The 20,894-nt window shown below is 42.1% G+C and overlaps 1 protein-coding gene and 1 pseudogene across 2 annotated transcripts in view; one reads left to right on the top strand and one right to left on the bottom strand.

The window, feature by feature from the left end:
* Window positions 1-983: 983 nt before the first annotated feature.
* LOC119530244 lies at window positions 984-1,907 on the bottom strand (annotated as a pseudogene).
* Window positions 1,908-5,863: 3,956 nt separating this feature from the next.
* Window positions 5,864-20,894, top strand: part of FAM114A1 (family with sequence similarity 114 member A1) — a 70,379-nt gene continuing 55,348 nt past the window's right edge. For both annotated transcript variants that reach the window (XM_037829587.1, XM_037829588.1), the window contains exons 1-2: window positions 5,864-5,939; window positions 14,003-14,355. In XM_037829587.1, the coding sequence (XP_037685515.1) occupies window positions 14,011-14,355 (345 nt within the window). In that variant the 5' untranslated portion in view covers window positions 5,864-5,939; window positions 14,003-14,010. The remainder of the gene's footprint in view (window positions 5,940-14,002; window positions 14,356-20,894) is intronic.

Here is a 20,894-nt window from a genome sequence, read left to right on the forward strand (position 1 = left end):
GGCTCCACCCCTTCCATGATCTCAATTGCCAGCCTCCCATTTTCAATTAACCATCCCCAGCTCCTTCCTTCTGATGCCCCAAATTCCCCAACCCCAGAGACTCTGGATGCACTGGACTTAACTTTCATGATTCAGCCTTTTAACCATTCCTCTGCTTTTACCCTCAACTGTCTTACTCCTCTCTCCTCAAACCAGGTTAAATTTAACTCTCCATCTGACTCCAGTGAGCACAAGTTGGGGAATGTAGTGAGAAAAAAACACTACACTGACTGCCCCCACTTTAAATTCATTACTTCTCATTCAGTGCAAAAGCCCAAAACCTTAGTATGGTTTGCAAGGCACAGCACGGGCGGCTTCGTCTCTCAGTCTCCACTACCTCTCTGGCTTCATCTTCTTCCACTCTGGACCTCCTCTGCTCTAGCCACACTGCCCCCTACTGCCCTGTGCAGGCACCAAGCAGGCTCCTGCAGTTTCCTCTGCCGGCAACGGTCTTCCCCCAGGTGTTGCCATCATTTCTTCCTCGACTTTTTTTTTTTTCTCATTAAGCTTTGTTTTAATGGGTCTCAAAATTCTGTGACACCATAGATGATTGTATGGTATGTGAATATATCTCAATAAAACTGAATTTAATTAAAAAAAATCTGTGGCTCATTTTTGCTTGTTGTTTCCATTTTTAAAGTACTGGTTTAAACTAATAACTTTAAAACTGCCAAACAAAAACAAATGGTCCACAAAACATTATTTTCCTTCTGAAGGTTTTACAATGTATTGTTGTCATTAACCAGTCTTTTACTATTAAACTTAAATGGCGAATTGAGACAAACAGTACTGAGACCGTTCTTCCACCACTAAGACTGGGGTGGCAGGTGTTATGGGTAATATTCATTTAGACTTCTGAGCTTTCTGGGCAGATTTGGTGACCTTGCCAGCTCCAGGAGCCTTCTTGTCCACTGCCTTGATGACACCCACAGCAACTGTCTGTCTCATATCACCAACAGCAACATGACCCAGAGGTCATTCAAAGCTTCATGGTGCATTTCAACAGAATTTAGTTCAGTTGTAAGATTGGAGCAAAAGGGACCACCATGTCCCGGTTTGAGAACACCAGCCTCCACTTGGCCCACAGGGACACTACCAATACCACCAATTTTGTAGACATCCTGAAGAGGAAGACGCAAGGGTTTGTCAGTTGGACAAGTAGGTGGCAGGATGCAATCCAGAGCTTCAAGCAACATGGTTCCACTGGCATCGCCATCCTTACAGTGACTTTCCATCCCTTGAACCAAGGTGTGTTAGCACTTGGCTCCATGATGCTGTCACCATTCCAACCAGAAATTGGCACAAATGCTACTGTGTCAGGGTTGTAGCCCAGTTTTCTTAATGTAGGTGCTGACCTTAACGATTTCCTCGTATCTCCTCTGGCTGTAGGGTGGCTCAGTGGAATCCATTTTGTTAACACCAACAATTAGTTGTTTCACACCCAGTGTGTAAGCCAGAAGGGCATGCTCACAGGTCCATCCATTCTTGGAAATACCAGCTTCAAATTCACCAATACCAGTGCAACAATCAGGACAGCACAGTCAGCCTGAGATGTGCCTATGATTATGTTTTCAATAAAGTCTCTGCGTTCTGGGGCATCAATAATGGTCACATAATACTTGCTGATCTCAAATTTCCACAGGGAGATATCAGTGGTGATACCACACTCAAGTTCAGCCTTCAGTTTACCCAACACCCAGGCATACTTGAAGGACCCCTCTCCCATCTCAGCAGCATCTTGTCAAATTTTTCAATGGTTCTTTGTAGATTCCACCACATTTGTAGATCTACCAGTAGTGGTAGATTTACTCAAATCTGCATGTAAATCCAATAACTACAATGTTGATATGAGTCTTTTCCTCTCCCATTTGGCTTAAGATATAGCAATAGTTTTCATGACACCTGTGTTCTGGTGGCAAATCTGATATGAAAAAGCTCCCTTACCTTCTTAAAGTCTACACTGAAATGTCACTTTATGAGACAGGCCTTCACTGATCACCATATATGTGTAAGACAGTTGCTCCCACTCATTATTCTCTAGACCCTATACTCTGTTCTTATTTTCCATTGCCTGATATGTTATCGATTATGACCCATCTCTCTTCCAATGGAATCTAAGTATTTTGAGAGCAGAATTTTGCTTTGCTTCTTATTGTATTCCCAGCACCTAGAGCAGTTCTTGGTACACAGGACATGCTCAAAACAGTTTGGCTGAATGTATGGTTGAACCACACAGTTGGACAATTTGGCAACATCCCAGAAAGGTGACCCAGCTATTCCATTTCTAGCTTGGAATACAAAAACAAACAAACAAACAAACGAAAAAAAAATGTACAAAGACGTTCATTGCAGCATTTTATGTACTAGTGAAACATAAAACACACTAAATGATCATTAATTGGGGAATGAATAAATTGTGGTGTATTCATACAATGGAGCCCTATATAGGTGTTGAAATGAAGGTACTAGAGCTACATGGATGAACATGAATGATTCTCAAAGATATAAGGTTACATAAGTAAGCAATTGTGCAGGATGTAATTTATAAAATTTTAAAACATTAAAATACAATTCTACATGCAGTGTTTATGGAAGAGGATATGTTTGGTGAAAATATAGAAGTACTGATGGGAAGGATATGCAACCACCTCAGGATCCTGGTTACTGCTGGGAAGGGAGAAATGGAAGGGAGAGGAATTTAACCACATCTGTAACATTTTTTTTTTTTTTTACAACAAGGTTCTAAAAGAAATACTGCAAAATAAAAATTTTTAACTCTGGATATTATCATAGTAGACTATACTTTTTTTTACCAATAAGTATTTGTCACATTGTTCTCTATTTTTCTATATGTTTTAAATACTCTGGCATTTTAAAACAAATTTTTTAAATTGAAGTTACAAAAAAATTAAATTTTTGTTATCAAACCTGGTAGACTTGGAAAGGGGAAAAAATTAACATTAGGCAAAAAAAAAAAATTGTTGCTAGGTATGCTGGTTTGAAGCTGTTATGGACCCCAGGAGAGCCATGATCTTTTAATCCAATCTTGTGGGGGTAAAACCTGTGATTAGATTATTTCCATGGAGATGTGGCCAACCATTCAGGGTGGGTTTAATTAGATCACTGGGGTCCTTAAGAGAGCTGAGGGCCCACGTAGACCCAGATGCTTGGAGATTCTTGGAGATGCTGGGAGATGCAGACAGAAGGATGTCTGGAAATGCTTAGCTAAGAGATGAAGCCCACAGGTTGCCCCCTGAGAAGCTAAGAGAGGACTCCCAGACACTAAGAGAGAAACACCCTGGGAGAACAAACAAGGATGCACAGAGGCTAAGAGAGAGAAGCTAAGAGAGACAGATGCCCAGAGACATTTTGGAGAAAGCCATTTTGAAACCAGAACCCAGGAGCAAAGGACCAGCACATGCAAGCCACATGCCTTCCCAGCTGACAGAGGTGTTCCGGATTCCATCAGCTTTTCTTCAGTGAAGGGATCCTCTTGTTGATGCCTTAGTCTGGACACTTTTATGGCCTTAGAACTTAAATTTGTAACTTAATAAATGCTCTTTATAAAAGCCAAACCATTTCTGGTATTTTGCATATCAGCAGCTTTAGCAAACCGGAACCCTAGGATTGCTTGGCTTTTTTTTTCTTGGACAGCTGTGGTTTTGGTCAAAGCAAAAAAAGGAAAACCAGTCCTTTAATAAAGAAATGTCTGGTTGAGCTATTGCCACTTACACAGTAGGGAGGGGGGATAGGAAAGGTGCTTGCTGGCTACTGTGAGCTTTGAGGTCCAAAGTCACAGGCATGAATGTTTGTGTATATGGTACAACAACACACACCGGTCACACCTGGAATACAATTCAACAGCCAAAGAATTTTCGAACTGGAAAGGATGGTGCAGAGCAATGTTCTACATATTTTAGAAGTGGAAAAAGTGAGGTTCAGTGGCAAAGTTTGACCTAGGGTTCTAAGCCCTGGATCAATTTAAAAAGTTTGATCTCAATTTAAAGCAATTTCCATTCACCCCTCCCCCATCTTACATTAAAATAATGTTCCAGTATTTGTCTAAAAAAAAAAATGTTCACTATCTTAAAATTTTTGCATTTGTAAAAAGAAATAAAACAAAAGAGAGTTACTATGGCTGAGAGATTTTAAGTGGATTTGGGAGGTCATTCTGGAGGTTACTCTTATGCAGTTCTCAGCCAGATATCACAAACTGCCACGGTATGCAAAGCCTCAAACTTTGTTCCTCAAAACCCTAAAGCCATCCTGACACCATAAACAAACCACAACATAAAGAGCTCAATAAACTATCTAACCTGAAGGACATTTGGAACACCCCAAATATCCACCAACCACAAACAACTTATTTAATATACTTTTTCTTTAAAAGTTCTTGCCTGGAAGTGTCAAGACAGTGGGTTGCTACCTGAATCTGTGCTCCCGGAATTGCAATTCTAAGACCCCAAATAAGCACCTTTGTTGCCTTGCAGCTTAGTTTGTTATTTCTCGGTTGACATATTCTATACAGAAAATATAAAGAAGGGACTAGAAACTACCTGTTGTCCATCAATAGGGAGATGACTGAATAAACTGTGATATAAAGCATATTATGAAATACAATGCAAGTGTTAGGATAATTTTGACTCATGTGTACTAACCAAGAAATATGTTATAATATATAATAAGTAGGAAAAAGCAAATTACAAAATATGTCCATATCTTGTCATTTTTGTAAACAGCAAGCAAAAAAATTGTATGTGTATATATGTGTTTATAGAAACTTAGAAAAACTATGGTAGGAGCCACACACGATTAAAAATGAAAGTGATATTTAAGGGGAGAGAATAAGGCTATTACCACTTTTCTTAAATTTTGAATTATTGCAATTGGCATGTGTTACATTCACACTTTCTTTTTAAAAGAAGAGGGTGTGGAAGGGGAGAAAGAAGAGAAAATTTGCCTTCAACACATCACTCAGAACCACTGTTTTTTTAAATTATATTTTTTCTGACTTTTATATATACACATAAATTTATTAACAAAAAATAGATTCATATTCTACATACACTTTTGTAATCCCCTCCTTCCCTCCACACATACACATTTAATATCCGGCTATGGCCTTCTTCCCATGTCAACAAATACAGATGTACAATTAAAATTTTTAGTGGCTACAGCACAATCCGACTGCTTTGAGTAGCTATAGTTTACTTCCCTTATTGTGGGACATTTAAATTGTTTCCGGTTTTCGCTGTTAGAAACCACAATAAACATCCTTGTACATAGGTATTTGCATATTTTGTCCATTTACTTAGGACAAATTCGCCGATGTGGAATTCCTGGGCCAAAGCATTTGAATTTTGATCCTGACCTTCTAGGAAGTTTGTTGTTGATCAGGTTACACTCCCATCGACAGAGGAAGGGAGAGAGTGATTTAATGCAGAATCGGAAGATCACAAACTCTCGCCGAATTGGGCGAGCCCTTCCCGGTGAAACTGCCAGGGGGGTTTTCCGGGAGCTTAAAAGGATGGCAAAGGATCGGCGAACCCCGAGGCCCGCCCCGGGTAAAGGGAGCGTCGCGCCGGCCCTCCCCGCGGGCACGGAGCTGGGAACTGCAGAGTTTCCCAGGGAGGGTCGGAAAGTACAGCCCCACACCATGCCAACCTAGAGAGGAAGGATGCTGCAGCGACTCCGCCTGCGCTCTGCGGCTGGTGCAGGGTGCACGTCGGGGACAGGGCCCGTCTAGAGCGGGCCGCGGGGCGGGGCAGGGCCGCTGGTCCCGCCTCCCTCTCCGGTTCCCCGCCCGCCCTCCGGCCGCGTCCCCGCCGGCCCTGCAGACGTGGCGGGGCGGCACCCGCCCGGCTCTCCCGGCCCTCCCCGCGCACTCGGCCGCCTGAGCGGTAAGAGCCCCGCGCACTCTCTCTCCATCCCCTACCCCGGGCGGGCGGTTGGAATGCGGCGCAGCCGGGAGCGGAGTGGTGGGAAGACCCGCCGTTGCTTCTTGTCCGTGACCCCCGAACCCAGCCCCGCTGCGTTAGTAAGACGCCATCGGCAGGGACTTGGCCCCGGGCGCAGGACCGGGGAGGACGGGGCTTGGGGGTGAAGGTCCGGAGAGGCGCCGGCGGCGTGGCCGAGGGCCTTGCGTGGGTGCGGGCGTGTGAGTGTGTGTGTGTGAGTGTGTGTCGCTCCGAGTCCACGCTCATGCACACACCCACACGCCCGCACGCCGGGTCTGCTCCCTCGGCCGGCGGCAGCCAGCATCAGAACCTCCGCGGCGGAGCTTGCCTTTGCCTCCAAAAGTATTCAGTCGTGGCACCAAGCAAGTGTGAAAAAGTTTCCCCAGTGTCCCGGGTTCAAGGTGGAGGCAGACGGCGGAGTCCCCGCAAACCAGGACACGGAGGGAGCACGTCCCAGTAAGGCAGAGGCCTCCATCTCCGAGTGTGCCTGCCCTTGGCCGCAGGAAGCGAGGTCGGGCTTTGACCTTCCACCCTAGCTCACCACTCCTCTCCCTGCAGACCCACGCCCCGCCTGCTCTTGTACCCAGCTAACGCCTTAGGCTGGCACCACCTCTGTTTACAGCCCTCGGGTTGGGTTCAAGTCCCCACCCCAACCCCACCTCCACCCAATCATCTTGTCTTAGCCCTGGAATCAGGTGAGTGTTTCCAGGCATCTCAGATCAGGTGCCTGAAGTTTACTGGCTTTTCATACAAAGAATAAGAAGACATCTCTTTGTATGTGCTATGAGGGCATTATCTGTGCCCAACTGAACCTGAAGTCACTGCAGTTCCCATCCTGTGCGTCTTAAAGGGAGACAAGCAGGTGGCTTTTAAAGTCAATGTATGGTGAACTCCATAGAACCTCAGTCAACCTAAGGTAGCTGAGAATGACACAGGCTTTATCCTCAGGGGCCTGTCTGGGCCCTCTTTTCATTGTCCATTCCTACCCCACCCATGGGCGCGCTCTCCCTCCTTTCTTCCATCACAACCAGAGCTCGGGAAAGAATCTGATAAACTTCTTATTGTAAGCTAGATGCAAAGAGAGTAAAACTTTAATGGTGGAATTTGAAGCACAGTGAGCCAGTACAGAAGGCATTTGACAGTGGGAGGGAGGCTTCTAGAATCTCTGGGATTGAGACCACTTAAGTAGCCATTTATTTATGAAACGAGACCTATTTCAAACATCGTTTCTATTTAATCAGTTTCAAACACAATATATTTCAGTTCAACAAATATTTGAGGGCCAGATACTGGGTGAGGCATGGGCTGGTCAGAGCCCTGGAAGAAAGACAGGTGTGAAAACAAATACTTCTTGTAAATGTAGTAGTAGAAGTCTGTGCAGACAACCCATAGAAGAGGGAGCAATTAATTATTTGGAAGGAGCAGGGCAGATTAACGGAAATTTCAGAGGAAAGGGTGACATCAGACATTGAGAAATGAATAGGAATTTGCCAGGCATTTGGAAGCAGGGCAGGCCAGGCAGAAGAGACAGCTTGAGCAGTGGAAAGGAGGTGTGAAGTTTTATGGGCTGTGTAGCAAATGATAAAAATTCTGGTGAAGCAAAAGTATAGGGTGTGTTGAGAGTGGAAGGAGGTGGACAGAGATGTCAGGGCTGGATTATGAGAGACCACTGAGGCCATGGGAAGATATTTTAAACAGGAAAGCAAATAGATCCCATCTATGTTTCAGAAAAAAAGCACCTGGCAGACTTCGTGGAGGCTGGACTAGAGGAAAAAGTCTAATGCCTTGGCCCATGTACTTGTTCAGCGTCCTAGGAACTCTTACAACCTAACGTGAGAACCTCTCATCTGGTGTTCTTATCCCTGGTCCTCTGCAGACCAGCCCCCTTTTTTTAATTGGGGGAGGTGATCTCAGATAGGACATCACATTACCAAATTTTTATTTTGCCAAGTAAGTCCACTTTAAAAAAAATCCATCCACTGCCCGCACCATTTCATAAAATAAAGGACATTCTAATACCAAGAAAAGCATGAAGGCCATACTTTGAAGATGAAGGCAGTTCTTTATATTTAATAGATTTAGTTACGGAAAATCTGCTATCTTGCCCTCATTTTGCTCTCTCATCCTGGATTGGCCCCTGTCCTGCAGTCTGGCTTTCGGAATCCTATCTCCAGATCATTTTTCCCTGTATCCTTGCTTTACGGAGGAGGAAGTGAGGAAGCCCAGGGAGAATGAGTGAGTTCTATGCCCAGAAAGGCACAGTTCTTGACCCCAGGGCAGAATCATCCCCACCTTAGCATACTGTCCCTCCCACCCCTCACAATTTCTCTGCTTGTTCTCTTGGCCCAGCCGCACAGATGTTCATCCTGAATATCTAGGATTCATTCCCAATGCTGGGCATTTACACATCTTCTTCCCCTGCCATACCTGGAAAGAACCATATCAAAGTCACTTCAAGGTCATCCTTTGCATAAGGTCCTTCTAATTTAAGCACATCTTTCCCTTATTTGATGTGCTCTTTTGCATCATTATTTAACTATTATTTAGCTCCTCTGACAGATTAATCATTTTCTGAAGCATATGACCATGTCTTCTGTTTAAACTTGTTTTTGGAGCTGTGATGTTGCTGCTTCAATACGTCATATCGTTCTGGGAGCAATTTAGGTGATGAATGAATTTCCTCATGAAAAACTATTCCCAGCCCCACAAAGGCTTCTTTGTACACCATCCTTCCTTTCCTTGGAGTTTACTGAAGAAGACTCCTTGTTTCTGTGAATTGAGTCTCCCTAGCATCAAAGCCATGGGACATGGCTGCAGTGATCATGTTCTAAACCAAAAATCAGGAGAGGTTTTGAAACATCGGACTGTGCTTATGGGGCACCCAGGCACAGGTGGGGACAGTCTCAGGAAACACAGCATGCCAGGGGTGAAGTCCTGGTGGACTCCAGCAGTTCCTGCTTGGAAAACAGCTGTGTATTTAGGACACGTGGTCTCTAATGGTTTGAGGAAAAAGTGCACAGTCTTTAAAAATAATTACATTTCTCCAATCATAATAATACCCAGAGTAGACAAAAAGTCTACCAGAACAGACAAAAAGACTTTTTTTCTTTCAGTTTTGACTTAGGGAAAAGGTAGACCTGTTACAGGTAGAAGTAAATATTATATTAGAGATATATATAATTAAAAGTTGAAAGACAGCTGATATTATGGTGAACATTTCTCTTATTAAGCAGATTTACAAATCTAATCTTAATGAAACTTATGATTTTTCTGTAACTATTTCTTACTCTTCTTACAGCTGATTTTTGGGGTATGTCTGAAGGGATGGTTTCTTGTTGCTGGTTGTCTACAGAGTAGCCGCTGGGAAAAGGGAGGTTCGTTGCAGCATTTTGCTGATCTTGAGGTCAGCTGACCTAAGGCAGTTGGTCAGAGCTGGGTGAGGGCTATAGTCTCCACCAGAGCTGTATTACTGTGACACCAAATTCTCAGGTGGAATTCTGCCTCACATCCACACATGTATTAGCAACCAGGCTTAGTTATACAACCTGTTCTTACAAGGTTGATGAAGTCTTAGCTCTCTGCCCTTTTTGGTCCTCTGGTGAGCCCTGTTCAAGCATCAGGACTCAGCTCACTTCTGGTCAGCTTTGGGCTTTGGAATTGTCCCATAAGCAGCTGGAAGCTCTAGAAAATCTACTCCAAAGGGCAGTAGGCTGCTGGACTCAGCATACTCTTCTGCCCTGGTCATACAAGAGCACAGATTCCCTTACTTTGCTTCTCACCAATCCACATATTTTACGTACCTTCCATCTCACTAATGAAAAATGATTTTAATATCCCTCATGCTAATTAGCATCCTGGAGAGCTGATTGGAGGGGATGATAGCTGAACTGTCTAGAGAGGTGGACATCCAATTATGGATTATGAAATGCTGACTAAAGCTCCTTGAAGAATATATTTCTGAAGAGGGAACTTCAGATGTTAATTGGCCACCACTAGGTTGTAAATTAAACTGATTTATGCATACATGTATCACATGGTACCTGCTGGAGTATTTTAAAGTAAATTGTGAACACTATAACAATACATTTAGGGCAAAAAATGTACAATAAGGTGCCCATGATGCCTTTTATTTGCCCATGAATGTTTCTCAGGGCCAGGTTTATCCTCATGTTCCTGCTTGTAGAAAAGTACAATAGTTTGGAGCTTCTAAATAATCCAGATTAATAATAAGGATTTTCAAATTACAATACAGAGAAATATAATTATCAGACAATATTTATAGCCAGCCACTGATGAACAGAAACTGGGGATAAAAGTGATGTTGAAGCATCATTTATTCATGGACCCTTTCTCCTTATGATTCTGCTGCTAGAACCCAACAGTGTTCTAGACAACAAGTCAGCGCAGTGTTTCTGTAAAGGGCCAGATAGTAAATACGTTAGGCTTTGCTACTTTGCAGGCCATACATTCTCAGTTGCAACTCCTTACTCAGCTCTGCCCTTGTAGGGCTAGAAAAGCCATAGACATTATTGAAACAAATGGGCGTGGCTGTGTTCCAATAAAACATTTTTACAAAAACAGGCTGCAGACAAGATTTGGCCCCCGGGGCTGTAGCTTGTCCCAGGCCAATCCTAACTCAGAGAGGTTTTCACAGAGATTTTATAAGCTTCCAAATGACAATAGGTTTTCAGGTATCTCCCCATCAATTCCACCCCACACTCCCCTACCCTCCATAAACCACAATAACTACCTACATCCATAGGGAAGGAGCCAGGAAAAAAAAAATGGAGAGCTACCAAGACAGAGCTTGGTGATATTTATACTAAGGCATTTCTGACTCTCTTCTGTACAGTAGCCTCATATCATCTTTAATATATCAACTTGGTTTTGACCAGACTCCTTGACAGTGCATTTCCAACCTTGAATATTGTAAACTTAATATACCAGCTAAAGGGAAGAATATATTTGACTTTTGCGTCTACAGACTTGTTTATGGAAGTGTAATCACTGAGTTCAAGGCCTGGCAGGCATCTTTGTTAAAAAAGAGACATTCTAACTCAGTTAAATTGAGAAGAGAAGGAACAAAAGAAAGACAAATGTAGTCATTTGGAACCACCTGTTGTAAGATAGCTCCTAAGCAGCAAATGGGGGAAACGTCTTTGTACTTGCTTTCACTTCAAATTACATTTTAATTTAAAATCTCCACACAAATATTAATATAGACCAAGCACATATTTATTGAGCTGCCTGCTATGCACAAGAAAGCAGGTTAAGTGCTTTGTCAAAAATGAAAACCAGACAGACTCTTGCTGTCATAGAATTTACGGTGTGATAGGAAAAAAATCAACTAACTATAATCAGAGTAGATTTTAATTGCCCAAGGTGAGGTAAACACATAGCACTCAGGAAGTTCAGAAGAAGAAAAATTTTATCCAGTTGGGAGGAACAAAGAGTGGAGAAGGTGGTTATTTTAGCCGTGCCTTCAACATGTTAAAAAAAAACAACATATTGAATAAATGGCCACATGAGGGTCTGTCGTGGGCCTTCATGCATCATGTAGACACTTATGTTGGCTCATCTAAGGCTGGGGAAGGGAATAGTGGGGGATAAGCCTAGAGAGCCAGGTTGGGATCAGACTACAGAGGTCCTTGGATGCCAGCTGAAGCAAATGGCCTCATCTGAAAAGGAAGTAGGAAGACCCTGAGGATGTGTGAGCAGGAGAGTGATGTGCCTAGCGCTGTGGGTAAAACATGGGAAAGTGAGGGAGGAGAGCGATGGTGGAGATGAACCGCTGGAACTCTACCGAAGTAGTCAACGTGAACTATGATGATGCAGTGAGAACAGAAGTAAAAGAATGGACATAGACTCTGAAAAAAGAGCTTCTAGGATTTGGCCACTGGAGAAGACTCTGAAGTCAGATGTGGATTTAAATCTCAAATCTGCCACTTACTAAAACTGTGGCTTCTGAGCCTGTTTCCTAATCTGCAAGATGGTGCTCATAATATCTAACTTACAGGAGACAATACCTTTAGAGAGCCTGGACATAGTAGGTACTAATAAATAATAGCTGTCTATATTATATAATCTTGAGATGGCGATGGTTTAGTCAATGACAGCTCTGAGGTTTTAAGCCTGGATGATTGGGGAAATCTAGGTGCCAGCAAAAGAAACATAAAGTCAAGCAGAAGATCTAGTATTAACAGTAAGATGAAATATGTCCAGCTGGTTGTTGGAATTTAATAGCATTATTGAGACATAACTCACCCTTTTACAGTTCATGGGATTTAGAGTTCCAGAGCAACTGTTATGATTATCTAATTTCAGAACATTTTCATCACCCCCAAAAGAAATCCCTTACCCATTAGCAGTCACTCTCCATTCCCTCCCCCTCTCCAGACCCTAGAAATCACTGGATATTTAAGAGTCACGGCATAGGAATGGTGTGTGAAACTGAGAAAGCAATGTATTTCACCAAGGGAGAGAATGTAGCAGGAAGAGAACAGAGCCAAACTATCTTGGGGAAGAGATTTGTGGATCCAAGAGGGTTAGCATGAGACATGTGAGTTCTCAGCCCTTCCACCACGTGGACAGGATGTTAAATGGCTTATCATAGTTTTAGCAGCAAACTGAGATTTGACCAATTGGTAAGCACTGAAGCCAACAAAAATGGGCCCCCTGTTTTGCCTGAGACTTGGCTTCTTATGTATCTTTATTTTAGCCCAAGCCAACTGTCATCTGAATGAGCCTTCTAAATCTGTGCTATCCAATAAGATAGCCACTAGCTACATGTGGTTATGTAAATTTAAATTTAAATTATTTAAAATTAAATAAGATATAACAGTTCAGTTCTTCAGTTTCACTAGCTACCTCTCAGGTGCTTGGTAGCCAAATGTGGTTAGTGGTTTACCATATTCGACAGTGCAGATGTAGAATACTTTTATCATTGCAGAAAGTTCCATTGGGCAGCAATGTTCTAGATGATTTCAATGACTTGCAAGCTCTAACAAGAGAGTTTTCTGCTTTGTAGGTGACTTTGTAATGACTACTTTCCTCATTTGGCTGCCTGTGTCATTTCTTCCCTTCCATTTCATGCTTGTGTTTCTCTCCCTAAACTGTCATCTAACCAGAATCCAGGCCTTCCTTCACCAGGGGATTGGTGCTGGTAACCAACTCCAATATGTCTTTTTCTCAGGGTGAACCTCTGACATTGCAAAGCTAAATATCAAGTATTTTTTTATAAGCTGTTGGGTGTTTTCTATGCTTATTCTTATTATTGCTACAAATACAATTAATAAAGTTGGTTAAATAATTGTGCAGCTACAGACAATATTCTTAGTTCCCATATGCTTATCCCTTCATGCCAAGTAAGGGATCCGTGAAAGTTAAAGATGGTACTATAGGTTTGGATTCATTCCTGATGGATCCTCTAACAAAGTACCACAAACTTAAGTGGCTTAAAACAATACAGATTAATTCTTTTACGGTTCTGGAGGTCAGAAGTCTGAAATCAGTTTCACTAGGCTAGAGTCAGGGTATCAGCAGAGCTGGTTCCTTCTGAGGACACAGTCATTTCCTTGCCTTTTTTGAACCTCTAGAGGCTGTTTCTATTCCTTGCCTTGTGGCCCCTTAATCCATCTTCAAAGGGTATTACTCCAATTTCTTTCTCTGTCATCACATCATATTTTTGTCTTCATAATCAAGCCTCCCACTTCCTTTCTACTTTTGTAAAGCCCACCTGGATAATCCAAGATAATCTCCCCATCTCAAAATCCTTAATTTAATCACATCTGCAAAGTTTTTCCTTGTAAGGCAAGGCCCATAGATTTCAAAGATTAAGATGTGGATCTCTTTGGGGCCACTATTCAATTTACCACCAGGTCACATAAAGTTTCTTATTTGTAGAAGAAAGCTTACCCTTACCAGATTTAAATTTTCAGGGCTTTTGAATTAAAGATCACCAATTCAGATGAAAGCATAAAGTCTTTGTTTTTTATTGTGTTTGACAGATATTAAAATGTCTGATGATGCCAATGACACCTTAGCCACTGGAGACAAGGCAGAAATTACGGAGATGCCCAGTGGTGATTCTTTACCCAAAGATGCAGAAGTGCACGGTGACTCAGCTATAGTTTCAAGTGAGCCAACACAAGCTGGACCCAGAGAAGATGTGCATGGAAGTGTGTCTGCTCAGGGTGCGGAGGCTGCTGACACGGGGCTCTTCGAGCAGCCCACAGACCCCAGTGCCATGGAACCCCTCAATGGACAAGTGACTGAGGACACACTTGTCGAGTGCATTGACTCTGTCAGCCTCGAAGGAGAAACCGGATCGGAAATACCCCTGAAAGAGCAGAATAATCGGGTAGGAGTGGTTCATTCTCTACAGTGCATCCTAAGCTTGTACTGATACCTACCGCATGCACAGCTTTGTCCTAAGCTCTGCAAGTGGGGAGTGAAGGTTCAAAATATAATATGACATCATCTTTGTCATCAAAAATGTGGTACATGGTGTAATAAGACATATACAAGAATAACTTGTGATTATAATATTTGCATTTTAAAAATTGTATTAACAGTAATACCAGCCTCAAATTATTGGGATCATCCAGTATACCAGACATTATGCTAGCCATTTTATATGTTATAGAATTACTTCACAACAGTTCATTGAGAGTCCAAGGTAGTTATTCTAACCCCAGTGTATGTGTAGAGGACGCAACCAGGTTCAGAGGTACTAAGCAACTTGTCCTAGACTACCAGTAGTAAATGGAAAATGTGATATTGAAGATAATGAGTCTAAATTAATGATGAGCTTGATTTTCCCTTCAAAACCACCCTAAACAAGTCAATGATTCTTTAAGATCACTTAAGTTCTAGTGTGTATTTGCAGATCCACATTTAAAATCTTAAATGTTCAGGTTTATCAGCTTTATTTTCACACCCCACATTAAGGGGAAACAGGCAGAGCACATACCCCTTCCCCTCCGTGCCTGTCCTGAGTATCTCTGGGGGATGAGAGAGGCAGACATCTCCTGTGGTACCTTGTGCCACCAGTGCTACGTCCAGCTGGGTTCTCCTGGCGTCTTCATCTCCACTCACATGGGGTCAAGCACCTTCTCCTGCCCTAAGTGATGAGGGCAGGGGAGGCACTCAGGATGAAGGGAGGAGACAGGCCTCCCTCCTCCAGTCCTATCCGGGTTGAACTGCTTTGTAGGGTAATGGTACAGATGGGGGCATCGGGGTGCACTCAGCCAGGCCCTAGCCCTATTCGCCCTGAAGGGTGCCACCACCATTGCCTCCGTGGAGTGCTTCTGCTGCATGCAGTAAGGAAAGTGAATTGGGGGGCTGGCCCTTGTGCCCCAAGCTGAATTAACTCTGTTAGTTTGGGTAATATGCCTGATTTCCCTGTGCCTCAGATTTTTCCTCTATAAAATGAAGAATCTGTACATTAAGACCTCTGTGTATCCTTCTGACTAAACTTTTGTGGGTCTTTTATTGAAATTCGGGCTTCTTGTGCCTCAGTTTTCTCAAAGGGCTTCTCTCAAGACTGTTTAAAAGATGAGATGGGTTACTTCAGGGAGTAGGGTGTTTCCCATCACTGAGATGTTTAAGCAAAAGCCAAACAAGCACTTTGCAGGGATGTTTTAGAGGGGGTTCGAGGCCCAGCTGAGAGTTTGGATCACATATGGTGAAAATACATTCAAAATTTTGCTTATGCGTTCACAGACCCTTTGAAGCTATCCAGGAACTCCTAAGGCATTAAGAACTCCTAGATCAGAAAGTTTTAACTCTGACTCAACATTACAACCACTGGGAAAGCTTGAAAAAAAAAAAACGATGCCAGGGTCCCAAGCTGACAATTCTGATTCAGTTGCTTCAGGATGGGGCTCAGATATCTGCGTGTTGGTCAGGATTCTCCAGAGAAACAGAATCAACAGGATATATTTGGGGAGAGGGGTATACATATAGATTCCTTATAGTGATTGACTCATGCAATTGGCAATTGGCAAGTCTGAATTCTGTAGAGTAGGCTGCAAGTTGGAAATTGTATTGAAGGTGACATTGAATTCCCCAGGAGAAGCTAGCTGGCTGAAGTAGAAGCAGGAATTCTTCTTTCTGACTTCTGAAATCCTCATTTATGGCTTTTAGACCTCCAACTGATTGGATGAGGAGACTCCCCTCGTTGCTGAGAGCAATCTTCTTTGTTGATTGTAGATGCAGTCAGCTGTAGATGCAATCAATTGACCATAGATGCAAATCTATCTATGAAATACCCTCACAGTAACAATCAGGCCAGTGCTTGCTTGACCAAACAACTGGTCATCATAACCTAGCCAAGTTAACGCATGAATTTAACCATCATATTCAGTATTTTTTTAAAAGTTCCCTAGCCAGGATTCGGAACAACTACTCCAGGCTGAAGAACCCTGGAAGCTCTTTTTATAACTTTTATGAGGTGATCTTTCAGTACTATTCCTCCTCTAAAATTTTGTGATGCTAAAATAACACTTCAAAAGCATTTGGGATGTAAGTAAATTCATTCTGGGCCACTAGGAAACTTTTTTATACATTAATCTTAAAAAAAAAAAAATGGTAACAGCAACAACAGCCACAAAAGACACAGAAAATAAGTGAGATATTCAGAAGCTCTAGGTTTGGTGGTTTGCAGGCTATTGGTAAAGAGGTAGATGAGGTAGCTTTATAGAAAATCTCCTTTGTGAACAAATCCCTCCAAAATAGGCAAGTGGCAGAGGGGGAAGATTTGAGACAAGTCTTTCTGACTCTAAAACCTGTTTCCCCCTGTCTTTCCTATAGTGGGGGGCAGGAGCATTGGTTCACAATTTTTCTTATAAGTGCTACTGTTAATAAAGAAAGAAAAAAAATACCTTTGTACATCAAGAAAAAAAATGCCTTAGCCACACCATTCTGATGACTTAAAGAAACTGCACAAGCTCCACTAACTCAAAATTTATATGCTCTTGATGGATAGAGCATACATTGTAATTTCTTATTTCTATTAATTATAACAAGGTTGTTAGTAAAGGTGGCATAATGAAAAGTCAGTAAGCTTCTAACACATCTGCCCTTCTTAAATCTTTTTAGCAAAATTGAATGCATTCTACTTTTGAAAGCATCTTATAAACCTCCTTAATGAATACTACAAGAGTAGAGCTATACTGATAGCATTTTAGGGACTTGGAAAATGTGAGCATTTCCTCATAATGAAGTTTCCAGATGAGAAGTGCAAACACTGGCCACAGATTTGGAACAGTGGCTCTGGATGTGTGTGTGTGGCATTGCATCATGAGCTCAGCTAGAGCCAAAGGGCAGTAAGCTGACACAGCTGGCTGGAAGAGAGTAGAGAATATCTCTTTTACACAGGTCACATTTAAGCCCTTCTAAGTAAATGCAAATGAAGTTTCTCTTTAAGGATTATGAGAAAAGGGGATTCTACTCTCTCTGGAACCTATCCTTTTATCTTAAATTAATGTTAGAGGAAGTAAATTTTGTGCCTAGTCTTTGAGTATTATTCATATGCTCTATTTTATTTGCCTTTTTTTGGACACTTACAAGGAGTCCCTAAGTGAATGAATTCTTCAAAAATTCTTGAGTCAAGAGTTCATTTACTAGTTGGTTGCTTGGATCTTGCAGAGTTCTCCTTAGCCATGGGAGATTCTGTAGGAAAACCATGTCTAAAAGCCTAATCAACCCAGATATATCTGAGCCTAATAGAATCTCATCACCTCTTTTAAAACGTTTCTATGGGAAAATACCTGCTTCACTAAAACATGCGGCAGAACAGCCTTTGAGAAAGTACAAACCAGTGTCTTCTAGTACACACTAGATTTTGTGATGATGTGCACAAATGCACATATTTGTCTATATGTGATTCATATCTGCATAGTACCTTTGGGTATAGGTCCCTTTAGAATCCACAACATTAACTTCACCCTTGCCTGAGTCAGCATAGTGACTATACAATCTGGACGATATGGTGGTTTGACTAGGAAGAGGCCCAAAGCAGAGGGTGAGGCCAGTGCTTCTGCCAGCTGCTCAGCTGTCACCTTTGCTTTGAAGGGTCATACCATTCAGAGTTCATGCACTCACAGAAGCTGTCTCTGTCTTTGGGGTGCCTTCTCTCACTGTACATTCTGATGAGGGAAGTCATTTAGTTGTTATTGAGTTGTATCTTCCTGCAGGAATCCACTCTACAGTATCCATGACAGATGATCATTGGACATTGGACCAGATTCTCTATAGCTTCTACCAGGCCCATGAAACCATGCATTATGCCCAAGAATCCAAGTACCCACAAGTCTAGTTGGGAGAGGGCAATGTTATATAACAGTCATTATAGCATGATATGTGCTAGATAGGACAGGCAGAAGGAAAGCTTTAGTTGGAGCATTTAAACCAATCTTACGAAGTCAAGAAAAGCTTCAGCCTCAATTCAGAGATGTTTGTCTTGGATGTTGCTCAGGAGTGTCATTAGTTCTCAGAGATCTCGTAGGACCTTATACTAGCTGATTGAGCCTTAAAAGGCCCAAACTAGATCAAATTTCTCTAAACTCTTAGGAAATGTTGCTCAGAATGAAAAAAATAAAAAATGGCCTCCCTTACTATCCAATACTAATGCATAAGGCCAATTATGGAGAAGGTAGAGAATTGCAGTGTTACCACTAAAAGTGCTCTCAAAGAAAAGCATAGATTCTATCACTGGATGGTTCTGTCCCTAAATGTTAAAAGCCGTAAAATTGCTTTTGCGGGGGACAAAAAGAAGGGAAGATAGGCCAAGATATGTTGGTGGCAGATTTCTGCCTCTTACTGGGTGAGGAGCATTTGCTCCAGTTGTTTAACTGTTTCTGCTTTCATGCCTGCCCTACATGATAACAACCAGTTTTTGGCTTGGGCAGCCAGGTGAATGGTGGTGCCATTTGGCCATATAGGGCATTGGTTCCCAAATCTGAGGTGCAGTGGAATCACCTGGGGGCTTATTAAAGCTACGATTCCTAAAATACAATCCCTGAGAAATTCTAACTAAAGGATCATAGTGGAAGCCAGGACTCTATATTTTTAATAAGTCCCTCCAGATGATATACTTGCAATCAGTCTTTGACCAGTGTTTGGGGACCAGGACACAGGAAGAGTTAGTTGTGGGCTGGGGTGGGATTTGAGAAGATGGTGAGTTCAGTGTTGAACATCCAAATGAGGTTATTTTTTAGGCTGTTGGTTATAATGATCTGGAGCCCAGGAGAAATAGACATTTGGAAGCCATCAGAATATGGATGGTTATTTAAGTAATAGGAGTGATTGAGATTGCCCAGATATTATATATAAATAAAGATCAGAGGCCAAGGACCCAGCCCCAGAAGACTCCTGTCTCGAAGTTATTTGAGTCATTCACAGTTCTTGGATTCTTTTTGATAGATTAGTAGCCACCAAAGAAGTTGAGGTGATGAGAGTTACATATTCCTTCCATAATCTCACCAGCATATTCTATAATGAAAGCAATTCTTAGGTCAAATTATACCACACTGACATTTTAAAATTAAAAGTAAAATGAAAAACAGTTCATTAACGTGTTCTGCAGACTTGAGAAAGTCCCACCGTTCTGTCGTTTTAGGAGCTCTGCCCACCACCTTGAGTGGTGATACAGAAAAGACCAAATATGCACTGTTCTAGTTTGCTAATGCTGTCAGAATGCAAAACACCAGAGATGGATTGGCTTTTAAAAAAGGGGGGTTATTTGGTTACACAGTTACAGTCTTAAGGCCATAGAATGTCCAGCGTAACACATCATCAGTCAGTTACCTTCACTGGAGGATGGCCAATGGTGTCCGGAAAACCTCTGTTAGCCGGGAAGGCACATGGCTGACATCTGCTCCAAAGTTCTGGTTTCAAAATGGCTTTCTCCCAGGGCGTTCCTCTCTAGGCTGCAGTTCCTCAAAAATGTCACTCTTAGTTGCACTTGGGATATTTGTCATCTCTCAGCTTCTCTGGAGCAAGAGTCTGCTTTCAACAGCTGTCTTCAAACTGTCTCTCATCTGCAGCTCCAGTGCTTTCTTCAAAGTGTCCCTCTCGGCTGTAGCTCCTCTTCAAAATGTCACTCACAGCAGCACCGAGTTCCCTCTGCCCATCAGCTCATTTATATGGCTCCAGTGACTCAACTTAGACCCACCCCCAAATGGGCGGAGCAACACCTCCATGAAAATTATCCAATCAGAGTCATCACCCACAGCTGGGTGGGGCACATTCCAAAGAAACACTGAAAGAATTACAATCTAATCAACACTGATTAATGTCTGCCCACACAAGATTACATCAAAGATAATGGCGTTTGGGGGGACATAATACATTCAAAGTAGCACATGCACAAAAACATTATAGCATGGCATTGATGCTTTAAACCATTCTATGTTTAATTTTAAATCTTCCCAGAATTGAATGATGCCTACCCACCAAGGAAGAAAATTACCTGGAAATAACTAAGGTCATTTTCAACCAGATTTTGATAGAGCTTGTAGGCATCCTGAGCAATTTACATCCTCCTGACCTTCTTAGACCTTCCTTAGAGACCTTTCTTAGAGTCCCTATGCCTTGAGTTACAAAATTTAAAAAGGATTCGGTCTCATCATTTCCATCACCCACATCCCTGGTTACAAGTTACACACAAAATCTAATTCTGAATCCACTCAAGGAAATAGGCCAACCAAGTTGATCTTTGATATTGAAGATAGGTACAGATTTTTTCCAACTAAATGCTACAGACCTTTGAATTTGTAAATATATTTTCTATTTAATGATGCCTTTGAACTTGATAGAAACTTAAAATAAATAAAGGTATTTTCTATTTAATAATGAAGACCAATGAATGGGATACTTGATACGTGTCTTTTCTAT

Source organism: Choloepus didactylus, chromosome 3 (genome assembly GCF_015220235.1).
Source record: "Choloepus didactylus isolate mChoDid1 chromosome 3, mChoDid1.pri, whole genome shotgun sequence".
NCBI lineage: Eukaryota > Metazoa > Chordata > Mammalia > Pilosa > Megalonychidae > Choloepus > Choloepus didactylus.